General features: G+C 36.2%; 2 protein-coding genes across 7 annotated transcripts in view; one reads left to right on the top strand and one right to left on the bottom strand.

Annotated features, from left to right (window-relative positions):
* The window catches only part of FAR2 (fatty acyl-CoA reductase 2), a 144484-nt gene extending 136888 nt beyond the window's left edge, over nucleotides 1–7596 (top strand). For all 5 annotated transcript variants that reach the window (XM_027595190.2, XM_027595192.2, XM_027595194.2 and 2 more), the window contains exons 11-12: nucleotides 2731–2858; nucleotides 3751–7596. In XM_027595190.2, coding sequence (XP_027450991.1) covers nucleotides 2731–2858; nucleotides 3751–3913 — 291 coding nt within the window. In that variant the 3' untranslated portion in view covers nucleotides 3914–7596. The remainder of the gene's footprint in view (nucleotides 1–2730; nucleotides 2859–3750) is intronic.
* Nucleotides 7597–10445: 2849 nt separating this feature from the next.
* The window catches only part of ERGIC2 (ERGIC and golgi 2), a 42636-nt gene continuing 32614 nt past the window's right edge, over nucleotides 10446–20467 (bottom strand). For both annotated transcript variants that reach the window (XM_027594891.1, XM_027594892.1), the window contains exons 11-14: nucleotides 13692–13789; nucleotides 12266–12428; nucleotides 11114–11196; nucleotides 10446–10934 (exon numbers count right to left, since the gene is read on the bottom strand). In XM_027594891.1, the coding sequence (XP_027450692.1) occupies nucleotides 10872–10934; nucleotides 11114–11196; nucleotides 12266–12428; nucleotides 13692–13789 (407 nt within the window). In that variant the 3' untranslated portion in view covers nucleotides 10446–10871. The remainder of the gene's footprint in view (nucleotides 10935–11113; nucleotides 11197–12265; nucleotides 12429–13691; nucleotides 13790–20467) is intronic.

The raw sequence follows: 20467 nt of genomic DNA, 5'->3' as shown, positions 1-20467 counted from the left end.
CATGTGCATCCCAAGACTTCCCTCCCTCCCTCTAGCACACTGATAGCACAGACAGCCTCCCTCTCCCTCTAATGACCTGTCTTCAACAATTCAGACTTTTCTCAAGACAGGCCTTCACTTTTAATTGCTGAGCATCAGTGCCATTTATTTCTTTACATTACTTTCTGGGCAATTGCAGACATTAGGTCCTGAAATATTTGCATATTCTGAAATTCACAGATACAGAAATCTTTCATACTGGGCGCCTGGGTGGATCAGATGGTTAAGCATCTGCCTTCGGCTCAGGTCATGATCCCAGGGTCCCAGGATCGAGTCCCGCTGCAGGCTCCTTGCTAGGAAGGGGGCCAGCTTCTTCCTCTCCCTCTGCTGCTCCCCCTGCTTGTGCTCTTTCACTCTGTCAAATAACTAAAATCTTTAAAAAAAAAAAAAAAGAAAGAAAGAAATCTTTCATACTTTGTATATGTTCCTAGCTTTTTTTCTTCTTGAAGAGTCAGGTGTTCCCCAAGCATATCCTTAGTTTTCACTCTCTTGATTGACATTATCTCCCTTTTTTTATTTTAAAGAATAAAGCATTTCTTGATTTATCTAGTACTTGGCAGCATGTAGAAGAGACCAAGTCAAACTGAGAAGGAAACGTTAGAAGGCCATAGTTCACCTCACTTGCCAGTTAAGGCTCCTACATTCCAGCCTCACAGAGCATGATTCAAATCCAAAAACTATAAAGCCCTAGAATTACTTTGGGTCATGGGACCTAAGGGTTACTTGCAAAGCCAAACACCATTAAGTGTTACATTAAATATATTAAATAAACCAAGTGAGATTTATTTTTTAAAGATTTTTATTTATTCATTTGCGGGAGAGACAGAGAGAGAAGAAGCAGGGGGAAAGGCAGAGGGAGAGGGAGAAGCAGACTCCCTGCTTAACAAGGAGCCCGATGTGGGACTCGATCCCAGGACCCTGGGATCATGACCTGAGCCGAAGGCAGACGCTTAACCATCTGAGCCACCCAGGCGCCCACCAAGTGAGATTTAGAGATTTAGAAATAATTGCTGAGCATCTTTAAACCTGACATGAAATAGAGCTATTTTCAGAAATGTTTACATACTTTGTATAGCCAAAATTATTCTAAGCACTTGTTTGAAATGTATAATGGTCAAACTAGCTTATTAAAAAAAAGCTCTAGCTATTGTAAATTATTTTTAAAATTAGCTTCAAATCTCATGTCCACTTATTTTTATTGCATTCTCTCCAAGGAATTTATCCATCTAAATAATTCAAGAGGTAATAGCTTAGAGTTTCGTTTTTTGACATTTTACTATTTTAACCTAAAATAACCAAAAATTTTGTGGAAAAAAAATTAAATCTGCTATGGATTTAACATACGCTTTCAAAATACCTTAGCAAAGGTAATAGTCCTGAATAATTTGATATAATTGCCAAACTCTGGCTTAGAATTGTTTGATTCGCCCTATGTAATAAGGATTCCAAACTAGGGCCTCATTGAAATCTAACTTAGAAATGTGAAAAATAAAAGCCTCTTATATAGATGAATAAGTAATATTTAGTGCTACTATAGAAAACAAACATCCAAAGTGATAATTACTTTCGGAAAGCATTTCAGCTGTTGGACAAGTCTATGAAGCTCTCTGGAACTCAGTCTCATCTGCTTTGTTAACACTCCATATAATTTCACAAAGATTTAACTTGCAATAAACACATGTAATAAAAGAACAAGAGAAATAAAATGTCAAACTAGGGAAAATGTTAAAATGTGAAGTCAAAAAAAATAGAATGTCCATCCATGTGTAGTCTACGAGATCCTATCTAGTCACTGCAGTTAAGCAGGAAATTTGTTTTTGAGCTTTCTGGTGGCAAAGTGAAAGGGAAAATATAGTTTCATGGCATTCTATGTCCAAGAGGAGGAAATGCACTAGTGTTCCAAGGGAAGCACTAACTCTTACCACTTAACTCTAAATGTTTTTGAAGGGCTTCATTTAACAGCAACATAGTGGATAACATCTCTAAAGCAAATACAGAATATAAATTCTATTAAACTTTTCCTTAAGACTTTGCTTATCCAGTTTACCTTAATCTGCACAATGAAGTAGGAAAGGATGGTAGGCCAAGGAAACACCACCAAAATTTAAGAATAGAAAAGAAAAGAAGCACAATTTGTTTTGGTCCCTAACCAGTTATTCCATCACTTTTAAAAATAATCCCCATTTGCTTGAAATGAAAGTAGCTTTTAGGGCGCCTGGGTGGCTCAGTTGGTTAAGCGACTGCCTTCGGCTCGGGTCATGATCATGGAGTCCCGGGATCGAGTCCCACATCAGGCTCCCTGCTCGGCAGGGAGTCTGCTTCTCCCTCTGACCCTCTTCCCTCTCGTGCTCTCTATCTCTCATTCTCTCTCTCTCAAATGAATAAAATCTTAAAAAAAAAAAAAGTAGCTTTTACCAGACTAATGCCAGTTCCTTTAATTTTCCCTCACAAGACTTCCCAAAAGTCAAATATTTGTGCTTGATCTATGTTTAAATATTTCTGTGTAAATGGCAACCCATATTGTCAATGCCTTTGAAATAACAGCTCAAATAATCTCCTTTGGAGGGGTCCAAACCAAGTTTCTCAAACCAAATGTCACTCATTTATGTAAAAGAAACTTCATCAAAAGGACAAGGTGACTGTCTCCAGCAATGAAAATCTGGCAATCCATAATCTCTTCTTGCCTTTCAGGTATTCAACTTTGATGTGCGCCAACTGAACTGGTTGGAATACATTGAAAATTATGTTTTAGGAATTAAGAAGTACTTATTGAAAGAGGATATGGCTGGGATCCCAGAAGCAAAACAACATTTGAAAAGGTAAGAATAATCAGTCAGTTAATATTTATTAAGCACTTACCACATGTATCTGATTTTATACCAGACATGAAATTTGAGCGGGTGAAGGGAGGAATTAACATTTTTCGAGCATTTACTAATTTACAGGTCCTTCCTTGTATACTCTCTTCTTGTAATACACTGTTTCACCTAGATTTCACCACACCCCTAGGAGGGAGGGATTATTCTGTTATCCCATTTTTTCTTTTTTTTTAATCCAAAAACTATTTAGACTCAAAGAAGGTAAGTAACTTGTCCATGGTAAGACATGGGAAGTAGCGGCACCATGTTTGAACCCAAGTTTCTTCTACCACATCTTGTCATAATGTGATATAAAGAATACCCAACAAGCAGGAGACCTGTGCTCTTTAACATGGGCAAATCAACCATTCTTCAAGTCTTTAAACTGCCTTAAATTTCTTTCAGTCATGATTCCATATGGGACAAAGAACCGGAACAGTCTGATATAATTCTGTTAGAAGCAAAGGGTTTTTAATGCACAGATTATAAGCTTGGAAAAGTAAACTGCAGAGAGGAACCTTGAATAGCAGACTGAGAACTTTAGAACTTACCTTCTACTGAGCAAGAACCAGTGAAGATTTGTGGTACGGTAATATGATCAAAGTAAGTTTAAGAAAGATTGTTAGTCCTGTTTGTAAGACAGGTTAAAGCAGGGAGAGTTATGGGAATACTATGGAAACCTGATTATTCAGAAGGCATGTTGTGGAAATAACTGTAAAAATCAAAAGGTCATAAGGTCACGCCACGTACCTCTGAGCACCTAACAATTTGCTGGTCACACACTTAGGCTTCAGATAACACAGTTGGGTCTTTGGTGCTGTTTTAACTTTGATTCTATATGTCTGTTCCCCAGGCTCCGAAATATTCACTACCTCTTTAATACTGCCCTCTTCCTCATCGCCTGGCGCCTTCTCATTGCAAGATCTCAGATGGCTCGGAATGTCTGGTTCTTCATTGTGAGCTTCTGTTATAAATTCCTCTCCTACTTTAGGGCATCCAGCACGCTTAAGGTCTAAGAACACTGGGCAAGCTTTTATCTGGAACCTTTTGGATACCTCTAAAACAGCAAACTGTGGTTCTCAAGATTAGGAAGTAACGAAGAATATGCCCAAGCTCATTACCTGTCAAATGTGTTGTCATGTCTTCATCTCTGTTTCTTACCTATATATTGTTTTCATTTCAGTGAGAGAAGGAAAGTCATATCCTAGCCTATAATCATACATATCATAGGAAAAATTATTTCCAGATTGCTTCCTAACACTCCATTCTGTGCCCTTGAATATAAAACACCAAAGTACATTTATCTGTCCATATTTAGGTTTTTTCCTTTGAGAGGACTAATTTTGACTCCATGAACATGGAAGAACACATGATAGATAGAAGCTGAAATATGCTAAAAGGCAGTTCTAACCTTGGAATCATTCTGAGGTACCCAGTATAAAGGTTTAAAATCAAGATTAAGTTGAGGAAGAATGATCCTCATCTTCAGAAATACTGTAAAAGAAATAATTCTCTACTGAAATCTGAGCTTCCTTTTTGTGTTATACCATGAAGACTTGATTGAAGGCTGGGGGAATTGGAAAAGTGGGTTCACATTTAGCACTTCCCTCAACTACACCCACTTCTTAAATCTAAAAAAAAAAAAATGTACAGAATGAGGGCTCAAGCGTACATAGTTGCACTGGGACTGATGATGCTTGTAAGTAAAATCAGTTCTCATAATTTGAAACTGACAACTGTTATTTCTAAATCTTTTGAATCACCCATTTTCCTGATAACCTTCTCCCAAGAGTTTCCTTTTTGTTCACTGAAGTCACCAAACCCCTTATATTTAAGCTTATTTTGCTCAGGCCTCAGGGTGAGAGTGACTGATGGGAGGAAGGTACTGGCTAGAATCTTAAAAAAAAAAAAAAAAAAAAAGTCCCCTGATCTTTGCCAGTGAGGAAAGCAAAATTTTAAATGTAAATATTTAGTCTTTTTCCGCGAAGTGGTGAAGATTACCCTTCTGTGATAACCAGGACTTGCTAGTATCTTGATCATTCCACTTGCACAATGTTAACTGTACAATGTACAGCTGAAAAGGATAGACTTCACTAAGTGACTGTCAGTTTAGAGAATAGGTGTTATTTAAAAATATTTTATGTATAATACCAATGAATTAATGGGTAAAAACTATTTATTCTCAAATCCCTGTATTAATATAACCATTATCCTGACTTTCCTCGCATTTGAGAGATCAGTGTACATTGGATTGCAGCATTTCATGTTAAAAACATGAAATTATTCAAATAAAGTATTTGGGACCTAAGTAAAAATAATCACACCTACTAGAGAATTCACAAGCATAAACTGGTAAGGAAGGCAGTGATGCGTGTGCTCCCTTTCTGGACTCATTAGTAATCCTCAGAAAGCTGCACACATAGTTGCAGTGCACAAGGCTTGGGGGCAGCTTCTAGTCCGGTATTACTGGAGATTTTTCTGAACACCGTAAAGGGCATCTGGGGGGAACTCTTCTGGGCAATATCTTTCCCAATTTCATCTAAAGTCTGGGAACTTCTTTCCAGGGCAGAAAAACCAGCTCTGAAGCAAAGCACTTGGTGATCTTTAGTGTGAGATGTCTATATGACACTTCTGAGTTACGTGGATTAAGATACAAACTATAGATATGATAAAAATGAAATCAAGTTATAATTCAATGAGATTGGATAAAACATAATTATTCTAAGAATTTACTATATTTTGATTATTCACCAATTCCATAAATTCCACTGATCAAGTATTCATTTTGACTTTTGATTAAATGAAAGTTTGAATTAAAAAAAAAGTTTTCCTCTTCTAGTGTTGTATCTTTAACTGCTAACTACTACACATCTCCTCTCTCCCCAGAGAAAAAAAGAATTTTCCAAAGAAACTACCAGATGAGTATAAATTTTAACACATAGATACATAATGCTTAAATGTTTTCTGATACCATTAATGGGGTTACATTTACACCCTAAGCATGTTTTATCTGTGGCATTAAAGAAATGACACAAAGTTCTGTGATGATTAAGCAATAAAAATAGGTATCGGTATGAAAGAAAATCCCTAATTATTTTATATTAAGACCACTTAATTGAATGCCTAATACATACAATTACAATGTAATGAGAAGAACCTTCTGTTTTGGGGGAAAAGAGGATGGATGGTAAGTACAAAGAAAAGGTATCTATGTTTCAAAAGAAGTTTTAGTAATCCCTATATTCTTTACCCACAACATACCTGATACCGTAATGAATATTTCAGTTAAAAATAGTCACCACCTAAAGCAATTAATACTAGAAAAAGTTGAGGCAGATGTGCATACAACTCAGAAAAAACATTTCTTAGATAACTTACTACTAATTTTATACTAACCCAACACCATCACCTCCAGTTAACATCTCATTCAAACAAACAGCTGATTTAGAATCTCAGGGTAGATAAACTGATCTGAGAAGGGACTAATACCCAAATAGTGTGTTATCTTACAATGGACATAACAAAGTAGGTCAGCCTGAAGTTTCCAAACATCAGTAATTTTCAAAGTTCACAGGCATCACATATGAATTTCCACAGGGTTATTTTTCTAGAACTGCAAATCTAATAATTATATTCTGGGAATATGAACAACTGTCTTTAGTAAAATGTAATGGTTGTCCCATGTGCCCACACAGAGATATGGAAAAATGCTCACTGCTTAGATTACTTTGTAAATACATATTTTTTAATTTAACAAAATAAAACTAGTTGGTTTTAAGATGTAATTGGCTTGAGAGACAGCAGTGACCCGAAGTGGAGATAGTTAATGGTACACGAATAAAAAAACGTTGGTGTGCCCTTACTTTATTTGATATACTGATTCCAACCTGGAACTATAAATGGGGGGGGGGGGGAGATGTGAGGTTGGGCAACTTGTATCAATCCTACTTTAAAGAAATTAAAGGTAAGTCTAATACAAGAAATCACCAAGTTGATTTGCATAACTGCTTGAAAAGAGGAAAGATTCTAAAGTATTTTATAGTAGTATCAGTTGTTGCTGAAATTCTGCTTTAGTATGCAGCTTTCATCAATGTATACTTTCCCCCATATCTGCTCATTTTTACCTTAAAATTATTACACAAAGTAGCATAAATGAGTTATATGATATTTGGAAGAGTTGTTAATCTAATTCCTTCTGATAAACATCCAATACAGTTAGGAGTTGCTAAGATAGATAAAACTATTTAAATGTTTCACTGATTATAATCTTATATTCAACTCTGTTGACAGTTTTATAGACTTGAGTCAACTGCTCAATTTGCATCACTCATTCACTTTTTAATATGAAAATACAAAAGAAATCCAATCTCATACAGTAATTTAGCTCCATCTGGAGCAAAAGCAAATGTAACAGAGTGATATTTAAAGACTGCCATAGTTTTCCTATGAGGAAAAAGAAGCTTAAATATGAGGAACTGAGGCTTATTTGGGGGTACATGATTGTAAAAGGACAAAAATTTATATTTGTCATTTATTTAGAGTCCAAATGTTCAGGATTGGGACTCTAAATGAGTCTTGTGTATGCTCTTTTCTCTCAAAACAAAAAAACACGGCGCCTGGGTGGCTCAGTCGGTTAAGCGACTGCCTTCGGCTCGGGTCATGATCCTGGAGTCCCGGGATCGAGTCCCGCATCGGGCTCCCTGCTCGGCGGGGAGTCTGCTTCTCCCTCTGACCCTCTTCCCTCTCGTGCTATCTCTCATTCTCTCTCTCTCAAATAAATAAATAAAATCTTTAAAAAAAAAACAAAACAAAAAAACACAAGAAAACCAAAAAATCCAAAGCAGTTTGTTTCCTACTGTTAAGACAATGCAAGGTGATTTTATCACTAAAAAATATTTCAAAAGTAGGAGAAAACTACAATAAGGAAATACTTGGATACTGGCACCATACCATAATGTAGTGAACACATGGTGATCTAGTTAGGATAGTGCTGACAAAGGGTGACACACTTTGGCTTGCAGAAGGCTTGCAATAGCGCTCCAAACAGAAGGGGAGGGACTTAATTACTAGGTTAAAGGGCATGATGAAATTTTAAAAGTCCTCTGGCTCAGGTTTAAATAATTTTCAACAATCAAAAATATGCATCTTGAACTCAAGATTCAAAGTTTTAAATTTTGAAGCATACAAGTTGCATATTTATATGCAAAATTTACTTTCTGGTACTTGAATTACTAACCCAAGACATAAAAAGACAGGATGCATAAAATATCCCTACTGATACCATCAAAAAATTATACCTTAAGTCATTCCTTTATGAATTCCAAAGTTAAGCTTGTATTAAAGATTGCAAACTTTGCTTGCATTAGTTAATTTTTCTATGAAAATTCAGTGCTATCATAAAACGTGAGAAAAATGTGGTATTAATCATCTAAATTGAGAATTAGAAGTAATTTTGTAATTCTAATACTGGGTTAAGCTTTTCCCAAGAGGTAGTTTGTACTGTACAAATACCGCAGCAGAGAATTATTCACCTAAATATTTCACATCTCTTTTTAGAGGCCAAAGTATACAAAACACAGTTTTTAAAAAAACTATTTCATATAAATGGAAATCTCAACTTTTAAAATATTTAGGCTGGAATATATAAATATTATGAATAATAAAATGAAAAAGGAGGATTGAGTAATAAAGTTGGGTCCCTTACTGAGGGTGGTCCCTTAGGCACAAGCCAAAGCTTCATAATAAGTAGGTCCGAACAGTGTTCTCGGCAATGGAAAAGAAACACTTGGTGAGATCAGAAACTCCTAACAAATCCCGGTATGCAGGCATACTTCATCATTCACCATCCAAAAACCTGGTAAGAATCTTACTACTTTGATCTGACTTTGACTGTCTGAGGAGTGTCAGGTAGAACCTTTCTCAACTATTAAAGTGTAAATCAATGGCAAAGCAAGATTTTGCTTTAAAGAAATTCCTTTTATAGTCAGCTTTAATGGGACAGATTAATTACATTAAAATTTTAATAAGGTATTTGGAAAACATGGGAACAATTAAAAATCGTATGTAAGCACCAAAATAATTTTAAAATCCTTTTTAAAGACACTTAACTGCTAAAATCCTAACTGAAAGAAAATAATTTTAAATCAATATTGTTTACCTCCCTTTAAAAAAAAACCAACCAACCAACCCTGAAGCTTGAATGAACTTCCTGGCAAGCAGATTCACAGAACTAAGATTCAGTCTAAAATAGCTAAAATTCTAAGTAAAACTCCTTCTGAGAGACATTCTATTAGTTCCTAGTCTAACTTCATTGGAAATAGTATCTGAAAAAAAGAAATCAGAAATCAGAGAAGGCTCATCCATTATTTGGAATTTTCTGGAATAAAAAATCAGTGCATGTTATGTCACCTGTGTTAATCAGTCAACTTAATGGCTCTTAATGGTAAAGTGTCTATTTTAAACAATAATGCTTTTATTTCCTGCAGAGTGCCATTCAACATAACCTTTACTTCAAAGCAGTTCCATCGGCATTTCTCCTTCTCTCCCTAGACATTATCTGTACCAACTATTTTCAAGAAAACATTTATCTTTAAAAAAATCCATTTATAAAACTATAATCTGTGACATCCTATGCCAAAAACCACCATTTTAAATCTAGTCTTTTAGTTTTGTCCTTGCTACTTACCTGGAATTTTATTTCCCCATTTCTCTGAAGGACTTAAACTGTTGTGGACTGGTAGTTGATTCTTCTATCATTAAGTATTACAAAAGGAAAACTGATGTTGGCACACATATTCCAAATACAGCTTTTAATGGCACCTGAGCAAAATCTCCCTCTATTTTTAGTCTTTCATAGTCTGGAAATTTAAAAGCAATCCTTAAATAATAAGAAAGCTAGGACAACACAATCTAATAACAAAAAATGTCACATTCAGGACACTGAATGCAGACACTCATAATCCAGTTTTACAGCTTACCAGACATTGTTTAATGATCATCTCTCAGATCTGACATGATCTTGCCTTATTTAAGTATTTGCCTCATGTTTCTACTTTATTCAAAGTTACCCTGTTGCCCCTCACCCAAACACATATAAAATATTCTACTTTTAATACTTTACAAGCTGATAATTTTCATCACCAGTAGTGGACCTTTTTATTACTCACCTCCCGCTCCCAAAGTATACCAATAACATAAGGATCAGATTAGAAAATTTAGCATCTTTTTAAAAAATGTGCTTTCTTCTCCCTATATAAGTGCCCACTATACAATTTGTGAATGATATCTGTTACATATTATAGCACCTACGTACCTGCCCCTGTAAGAATTCACCTTAGTCTTCCACGACCCTGCCTTGAATAGTCAGAAAAAGCCAATAGCCAGAGTTTAAAGAAAAGCAGTTACCTTCCTCAGACCAAATTATTGGATAAATGGCCTTGTCATTATGGCTTAACACTGATATGGCTATAACATAGGGACCCATTCCTGTTTTCCTTTATTAACAGTGTGACCTGACCACAACTTTTTAAAGTCTAGACTAGTTTTCCATATGTTTTACATATTTTATTCTGACATATCTTTTAAAAACAGAAGGACGCAAACATTTGCATTTATCAATCCCTTTTTCTTTAGATGTGGTTTGACTTCTTTCCTTCAGGCTCTTTGTCACCAAGAAGCAAGCTCTGATTTTGATACTGCCCATTTGCTATGAAAATATCAGAAGGGTTCATCTTCAAAGCAATACTCCAGTTGGGCTTATTCACTGGTTAGCTGCATAACTTCTTCTAGGACATGTGTAACAGACACAACATATATAGGATTTCGGTTTGGGTTTTTCTTTTTTTTTTTTTTCCTAGGTATGATTCCCACTTCTCATTCATATTTTCTTTTCTTTGAATATATTGCACAATATTTTATTATTAAAAAAGATTTTATGTCTCAGGCAAAAAGTTTTTCTCCTTCACTCAGGAGGTGCTAATGTGTATTATTCTCTAAAAGAGGTAAGTGGTTGTCTGTGTGGCCATCCTCAAAGGAGACCTAGGGAGAAGAGAAGACCAAAGCATTAGTTAGTAAGGAAAACATTCCTTATATATTCCCTCTAAACACAATGCTTTATTTTGGGCAATTTCTTTCTGAGCACCAAAAGCTCTGTTTAGATTTAACAATGGTACGTACTATGAGTTAGAGGTCAACACCATTTATACTGTAGCACTTACAGAACTGACAGGTTTGTAGGATCCAAGTCTGAAACGACAGTAAATTATTTCAACTATAAATTTCCCAATTCCATGTAACATGCCTGCAATAAAAAATAAGTTGTTTTTAATTAAATGATGCTTTTAGTGAAATTATTTCCTAAATTGTTACATAAGAATAAAAACCCCACTAATTATAATGGAATAGATCAAGAAAGGAAACAAAAAAGTTTGCTTGATTCATTTCCATGGTTAAAAAAAACCAGACAGTTGAATTTTAAAACAAATGGATTTCTTTTCAAAATCACAAGGCCACATAATTCATGACCTTGACAAAGCAATCTTTTCAAGGGTACTTTATACATCTCACACTCATACCATTTTGAAAAATAAATAATAGCACCCCAAATTTAAACAAATTTAAATAGTGACAAGGTCTTTCATAGGAAAACCTATTCATTCATTTAAAATATGTAATTCAAAGCATACAAACTATACAGCTCAATGTAATATTGAATAGGGGTTGGGGATAAAGAAGGAACAGTTTCCTTTATCTATTGTACTTAATGCTCAGATTTTCATGATTACGATTCCGTACATTATCTTTGAGATAATCTCATAAGCTCAGGACAAAAAAAGCCCCAAATCATAAAAACAGCATTGACTGAAAATTCTGGTTGCACATATTACATGGTTCAAAGTACCCAAAGACGTGATTTTACATACTGTACCGTTAAAAATACCTTAAATGAAAAAGAAAATTGACATTCAAGTGTCTACTATTTCTAGGCATTTTCTCATCTAATCCTACAATACACTTGTAAGTTAGATATTATTATTATTCCCATTTTTATAGATGAGAAAACAATTTCAGAAAAGGTACATGTCCTATATTACAAGGCTACCACCATGTAAATGGCAGAACTTGGATTCATTCAAGGATCTTTCTAGCTCACTAAGGAATCCCCCTGAAATCACTGAATGCAGTAAACTTAACTATGTTTAATGCTTAATCAATATAATTTTGGAGGTTTGGAATTAAATCTTACAGAAAAAAATTTTTTAAATATCAAAACATGGGAATGTATATATTTCTTGCTTCTTCTAAGTAAAAGCACCTTAATTTCAGTATAACACTTCTAGAAATTAGACAAAAAAGGAATGAATCTTAACCTGTTGTTGAAAAGATTCCTCCAACAATACCACAGAGTCTTACAAAAAACTGCCAGAAAGGCATATGCTCCTCAGTAACTGTTACCATAAGAGAACTGAGATCATATTTCATAAATATCCCAGAGACTCCATGGCTGCCTGCAGCATGGTTAATGACACGTTCCTAAAAGAAAGGGGAGAGACAGAAGGAGAAAAATGGGAGTCACATCATCTGGTTACTTGCACAGTCCATATGAAGCCCTACAGCCCAACTGTACAAGAAGGATATCCAAATCTCTTTATGAATTGTCCTACTAGACTAAGCTCTTCAGAGACCATCAAGTTATTCTGTATTCTTTGTGTGATTAGCTTCTAAGGAAATCAAGAGCAGAGTCATTCTTTCCTATTTTCTCAAAAAGGTCACTTTACATACAAGTGTTCTACTGAGTTCAAGAGCTATATATATGCTATATGGCATCTTCACTGACCAAATCCATAAAAGCCAGGTTCATAGTTTGACATACTTTTTGTAACAATTCTTTACTAAGAATTTACAAAATAATTATATTTCTTGTCATTTAAATTATCAGATTTAGAAACAATTTCACTTTCTGTTGTTCATTTTATTTAAACTGTATGAAATACAAGAAGAAAAGAGAATGTCCTCAATTGAAAGATATCAAAATTTAAGCTACTGGTTTAGTTTTTAAAAGAAGTTTTCTCTTGAAAGGAATGCAACTAAAATCATAAACCTACCATAGTGTGTTCATTGAGCAAGAAAATGCTCTATTTCATTCCATCCTGTTTACACTTCAAAAATCAAGTCTGCAAACCTTGGAACTCTTCTGGATATTAATATTTGAATATTCACCATTCTTAAACAATAATAAGAAAACATGACCCCAGAACATATGAGAAGTCTTGTTAAACTGTCCAATTCCAAAACTCTGCTCCTCATAATATTTGCTTATAAGACCCCTCCACCCTGAGACTGCAAAACGTTTGTCCTCTTAGATGAGTAAAAAGCACCAACTTAGTAGGAAGGCACGCCCTCTAAGTCTGCTATCTGAGCCACAAGAACCATGCATGCCCCAGGGTAGGTACACTAATTAAAAAATAACACAGAAATCAGAGAGTCCACTGGCAGATAAGAACTAATTATACAAGAGAAAACATTGCAAAATTATTAAGAATAAAGTCTTTAATACTATCATAGTTTAATATTTTGTTTAAACTGCATAGAAGGCATTCTAGATTTTTAAAATCTTCTTTTCTTGCTCTAAAGCATACTAACATCCATTTTTATTTGCTTAAAATATTAATGCATTTCAAAACTTCCACCCATTTTAAATGGGGTAGGGTACCAACTCTAACCTTATTCTGTAGCAGGACTATAAAATGCCAAAAATATATATATATACAATTTTATCAGTTGGATTCAACTTACCCTTTCTGTCACAGAAAACTGATGGGTATCTGCTGAAATTTTATATGTATGTAGTTTTGTTGGCACAACTGTAATAAAATATTGGAACATCTGGTTGTCTAGAACAAAAATAAAATGTGGTGTTTTTTTTCATCAACCCAATAGCAACAATACTACTGCCAAATACACCTTCCTTCTATTAAATACACTTAACTTGAAATTAAATGCTACTTATGACTTAGTGTTTCACAACAACAACAAATTTAAAAGAATCAATGAAAGCAATATACTCATACTTGGTAAACAAGCTCTCAATAAGCATAAAATGTCACATATATACATCTATTAGAAGATGTTAAAAAAATGAACCAGTCATTAGATGTCCTTTATAACATTATTATCCTTTTATCAAATGTGAAAAATAAAAGTAGCATTTCTTTATAGTACAGAAATTAGTAAGAATAAAGTTTGAATAGTATAATCACCACAGGACATTTTCACTTTCTACTAATATCTTAAGATATACAAATAAACCAAAATTGAATTAGCCAGCCTTCGGATATATACAAAGAATTGATATGACAGGAGGAAGATAACAAACCTACTCACTGATGGTCTGAGGTTACTACATAATCCAAAGGATCCTATTTATAGTCTTCAGGCATTTTTAGGTTTCATACGAGTCATAAATATCAGTATATTACCAATTATTAATTAACCTTAAACAGGTAACAGTTCACATAATACAAAACATGTTAATTTTCTAGGTTTATATTCTAGAAAATTTAGAATTAGATATATCTGTAGTTAGAATTAGCTAAGTAATAGGGCCTCATTACATTTGACATGAAAACAGATGTACCTCACACCACATAACTATCTATGGAAACTGTGTACAGGAATAAAATACACCAACCTTAAATATATGGTCTGATAAATTTTGACAATTGTATTCGCCCACATGATCACCACCACAATCAAAACATAAAACATTTTCACCACCTCAAAAAGTTCCTCCATACCCCTTTGCAGTCAATCCCCTCTATCTCCAACCCTAGGCTAACCACTAATCTACCTTCTATCATCACAGATTAGTTTTGCCTATTCTAGAATTTTATATAAATGGAAGTACATAGAATGTACTTTTGTATGTCTATCTTCTTTTGCTCAACTTTAGTGAATTTTTATTTCCATCAATCCAGTTTCGCTCTCTTATCTTAGTGTAATTCAGAATAGGGGAGGGAAGGGTAAACAAGATAGGAGGGAGAGGGTAAGTGTAATGGTGTCTTCAAACACTAACATTAAACAAGTTTCTAACAAAATAAAACAAAACCTGTTTCAACTTTACCACTTATTTCACCTACCACTGTACCAATATAACTTTCAAAAACATGAACAGTATTTGACTAGTTCTTCTATTATTAGTTTCAACTGAATAGCCTAAATATTACCACAGATAATATTAGGGCAGAAAAGTGTCAACTTTGTCCACCACCAATAGATGGCTTTTAAATGTAGATGGTCTTCAGTTTCATCCTTTTGAGTCACATTCTTTGATGTAAGGTGAATTGTTCTATCTATGCTTAGTTTTGAGGTATTTTACAAATTAACTATTGTGTCATAAACAGAAGGAGTGAGCTGGAAGGTGCTAGGAGAAAAAGGTGTTTAAGTCTTAAATATTAATGAACAACAGATGAAAGTGAGAGTGGCAACGCAATAACCTATGCTGTACACACAGGTGAGATAATCACTCGGGCGGAATCATGATGGACAAAGGGAATCTCACCACATGTGAGGAGTGAAGTGCAATGAGTAATAGCCAAAAGGGTCAAAGACACATGAAAGGAAAAACTGGAAAACATTTAAGCTGTGGCCAGAGAACTACTGAAGCCCCTTTGGTCAATGTTAATTCAAGGAAAGGCCATAAATTTGTGAGATAATTTAATGGCCAGGTTGGGGAAAGCTGGGGGGGTGGGGTAGGGAGGGGAAGCAGATGCTGTTGAATGGAATTTTGTTGCAAGCCACAAATTGTTCCAAAGGTGTGGGTCTGTCCAAATTGGTACAGCATTCAAGATCTAAGTACTAAGTAAACCCCTCAAAACTTCTGGGGAGCATCAAGAAGGGAGTAGTTACCTGACACAACAGACTAGTAAGGCGGATTTTCTTTTTTCTTTTTGGAAAAAGAAGCCCAATAAAACATATAGTAGTAAGGAGAAGAGTACACCGGCTTTAAAGCTATGAATAACCTACTGACACTGGTGGCATTTTATAACGTAACTTAGTCTTTGTGAACTTAGGAACAAGTAAACTCAAAAACAGACTTTTGAAAATTAATCTGTTTATATTTAGAACTGTTTCTGTACAAAAATTTAAAATCATTTTAGCATCTTAAAAAAAAGTATTAACCAACATGTTTTCAAATGATCATCTCCTAAGTAACATCTACTGTATATCTGTATACAATGAACTACACATAAAAATGAGATTATATACTGAATAAAGTTTATGATTCTCAGAATTTCCAAATTTAGTACACTCAAGTTTCCTTAAGTGACCCATACAAACATAAAATACTTAGGAATGTAACTCAGGGGCGCCTGGGTGGCTCAGTTGGTTAAGCGACTGCCTTCGGCTCAGGTCATGATCCTGGAGTCCCGGGATCGAGTCCCGCATCGGGCTCCCCGCTTGGCGGGGAGTCTGCTTCTCCCTCTGACCCTCTTCCCTCTCGTGCTATCTCTCATTCTCTCTCTCTCAAATAAATAAATAAAATTAAAAAAAAAAAAAAAAAAAAGGAATGTAACTCAGTATTCCAAGTAAAACATCTTTGATGGGGGGCGGAGCAAGATGGCGGAGGAGTAGGAGACCTGGATTTCGTCTGGTCTCAGGAATTCAGCTGAATAGGGATCAACCCATCCTGAACACCTACGAACTCAACAGGAGATCGAAGATAAGAAGAGTAATAACACTCTGAACAGAAAAGCGACCACTTTCTGGAAGGTAGGACTTGCGGAGAAGTGAATCCGAGGCGATATTCGGGAGGACAGACGGCGGACGAGGGGGCCTCCGTCGGCTGCTTCTGGCAAGTGATAGAGCCGCGGAGCACAAAATCGGAACTTTGAGAAGTCGGCTCCGCTGACGGACGTCGCTCCAGTGGCTAAGCGGGGGGTGGAACCCTCGCGGGACAGTGTGGTCTCAGGACCATCGGGGTCACAGAAAGACCGGGGGTGCCTGAGTGTGGCAGAGCTCCCAGGTATTGGAGCGGGGAAGCCGGCTGCAGAGACGGAGCCGAGGCGCAGGCTCTCAGCTCCGGGTTGCCATAAACTGTGATCCGCGGCCCAGTCGGGCTATTGCTCCTCCAGCAGGGACCCAACAAGCGGCAGATCCGGGGAGACTCTCCTTCCTCCCCGGGGAGGAGCGGCGTGGGAGCGCACCGCAGGGATCTGCTGGGTTTGGAGACTCCACACGGGGTCAGGTGCCAGAGATAGAAACGCTCGGTCACAGGCCGGGTGAGCACGGAGTGCGGCCGGAGACCGGGGAGATGGGAGTGACTGCTTTTCTCTGGGGGCGCACTGAGGAGCGGGGCCCCGAGTTCTCAGCTCCTCCGGGCGGAGATTGGGAGGCCACCATTTTCACCTTGGTCCTCCAAAGCTGTACCGAGAGCTTGCAGGAAACAAAAGCTCCTGAGAGCAAACCGGAGCAGCTTGCTTAGCCCGGACTCACAAGGGCGGGGCAATTCCGCCTCCGGCAAAGACATTTGGGAACCTCGGCAACAGGCCCCTCCCCCAGAAGATCAGCAAGAACAGCCAGCAAGCCAAGACCAAGTTTACCCATCAAGGAGAATGGGAGAACTCCAGCGCTAGGGGAATACTGCACATAGAATTCATGGCTTTTTTACCATAATTCATTAGTTTTTCAAAGTTAATTTTTTTAACTGTTTTTTTTTGAATTTTTCTTTTTCCCTTTTTCAACCAACATCTTATCAATCCCTTTTTAAAAAAAAAACATTTTTTTTCATTTTTAGTCATATTTTTATCCGTTCATAGTAGTTACCCTTATTTTTGGCATATATATATATAAGTTGTTCCCTCTTTAAAATTTTGAGATACAATTTCTTCTAACAGATCAAAATATACCCTAAATCACTAGTGTATGGCTTTGTTCTAGTCTCCTGCCTGATCACATTCTCTCCCTTCTCTTCTTTTTTTTCTTTTTAAATCTTCTTTCTTTTTAAAAACAACTTATCTTATCAATTCCTTTTATAAAATCTTTTATAATTTTCATCTTTACAGTCATCTGCCATCCCTTCATTGTATCAACCCTTATTTTGTACATATATAAGTCTTTCTTCCTTTAAAATTTTAGCAGGCACTTTCTTCTAACAGACAAAAATATGCCCAAAAGCTAGTGTGTGGCACTGATCTATGCACTAGCCTGATCATATTTGATCATATTCTATTTTTTTTTCTTTTGTTCTGTTTTTGTTTTTATCTTTTTCTTTTTCCTTTTTTTTTTCTTTTCTTTCTTTCCCTTTCTTGTCCCCTGCTTTTAGGTCTTTTCTGATTTGTGTAGAGTATATTTTTTGAAGACGTTGTTAACCTGTTAGCATTCTGTTCTCTCATTCATCTGTTCTCCTCTGGACAAAATGACAGGACGAAAAAAATCACCTCAGCAAAAAGAACAAGAGGTAGTACCCTCTGCCAGGGACCTAACTCAATACTGACATTACTATGATGTCAGACCTAGAGTTCAGAATCATGACTTTAAAGATACTAGCTGGGCTTGAAAAAAGTGTGGAAGTTATTAGAGAAACCCTTTCTGGAGAAATAAAAGAACTAAAATCTAACCAAGTCAAAATCAAAAAGGCTATTAATGAGGTGCAATCAAAAATGGGGGCACTAACTGCTACGATAAATGACGCAGAAAAAAGAATCAGCGATATAGAAGACTAAATGATGGAAAATAAAGACGATGGGAATAAGAGAGATAAACAACTACAGGATCACGAGGGCAGAATTCGAGAGATAAGCGATACGATAAGATGAAACAACATTAGAATAATTGGGATCCCAGAAGAAGAAGAAAGAGAGAGAGGGGCAGAAGGTATATTGGAGCAAATAATAGCAGAGAACTTCCCTAATGTGGGGAAGGAAACAGGCATCAAAATCCAGGAGGCACAGAGAACCCCTCTCCAAATCAATAAAAATAGGTCAACACCCCGACATCTAATAGTAAAACTTATGAGTCTCAGAGACAAAGAGAAAATCCTGAAGGCAGCTCGGGAGAAGAGATATGTAACCTACAATGGTAGAAACATTAAATTGGCAACACACCTATCCACAGAGACCTGGCAGGCCAGAAAGGACTGGCATGATATCTTCAGAGCCCTAAACGAGAAAAATATGCAGCCAAGAATACTATATCCAGCTAGGCTATCATTGAAAATAGAAGGAGAGATAAAAAGCTTCCAGGACAAACAAAAACTAAAGGAATTTGCAAACACAAAACCAGCCCTACAAGAAATAGTGAAAGAGGTCCTCTAAGCAAAGAGAGAGCCTAAAAGCAGCATAGATCAGAAAGGAACACAGACAATATACAGTAACAGTCACCTTACAGGCAATACAATGGCATTAAATTCATATCTTTCAATAATTACCCTGAATGTAAATGGGCTCAATGCCCCAATCAAAAGACACAGGCTATCAGATTGGATTAAAAAACAAGACCTATCAATATGCTGTCTGCAAGAGACCCATTTTAGACCCAAAGACACACCCAGATTGAAAGTGAGGGGGTGGAAAACCATTTACCATGCTAATGGACGTCAAAAGAAAGCTGGGGTGGCAATCCTTATATCAGACAAATTAGATTTTAAAACAAAGACTGTAATAAGAGATGAAGAAGGACACTATATCCTACTTAAAGGGTCTATCCAACAAGAAGATCTAACAATTGTAAATATCTATACCCCTAACGTGGGAGCAGCCAATTATATAAGGCAATTAATAACAAAAGCAAAGAAACACATTGACAACACTACAATAATAGTGGGGGACTTTAACACCCCCCTAACTGAAATGGACAGATCATCTAAGCAAAAGATCAACAAGGAAATAAAGACTTTAAATGAAACACTGGACCAAATGGACTTTACAGACATATTCAGAACATTCCATCCCAAAGCAACAGAATGCACATTCTTCTCTAGTGCCCATGGAACATTCTCCAGAATTGATCACATCCTAGGACACAACTCAGGTCTCAACCGGTACCAAAAGATTGGGATCATTCCCTGCATATTTTCAGACCACAATGCTTTGAAACTAGAACTCAATCACAAGAGGAAAGTCGGAAAGAACTCAAATACATGGAGGCTAAAGAGCATCCTACTGAAGAATGGATGGGTCAACCAGGAAATTAAAGAAGAATTAAAAAAATTCATGGAAACCAATGAAAATGAAAACACAACTGTTCAAAATCTTTGAGATACAGCAAAGGCAGTCCTGAGAGGAAAGTATATAGCAATACAAGCCTTTCTCAAGAAACAAGAAAAGGTCTCAAATACACAACCTAACCCTACACCTAAAGGAGCTAGAGAAAGAACAGCAAATAAAGCCTAAACCCAGCAGAAGAAGAGAAATAATAAAGATCAGAGCAGAAATCAATGAAATAGAAACCAAAAGAACAGAACAGATCAACGAAACTAGGAGCTGGTTCTTGGAAAGAATTAACAAGATTGATAAACCCCTGGCCAGACTTATCAAAAAGAAAAATGATCCAAATCAACAAAATCATGAATG

Source organism: Zalophus californianus, chromosome 9, assembly GCF_009762305.2.
Source record: "Zalophus californianus isolate mZalCal1 chromosome 9, mZalCal1.pri.v2, whole genome shotgun sequence".
Lineage (NCBI taxonomy): Eukaryota > Metazoa > Chordata > Mammalia > Carnivora > Otariidae > Zalophus > Zalophus californianus.
Note: the sequence above shows the minus strand (reverse complement) of the source record. Positions and strands in the feature narration are given on the sequence as shown.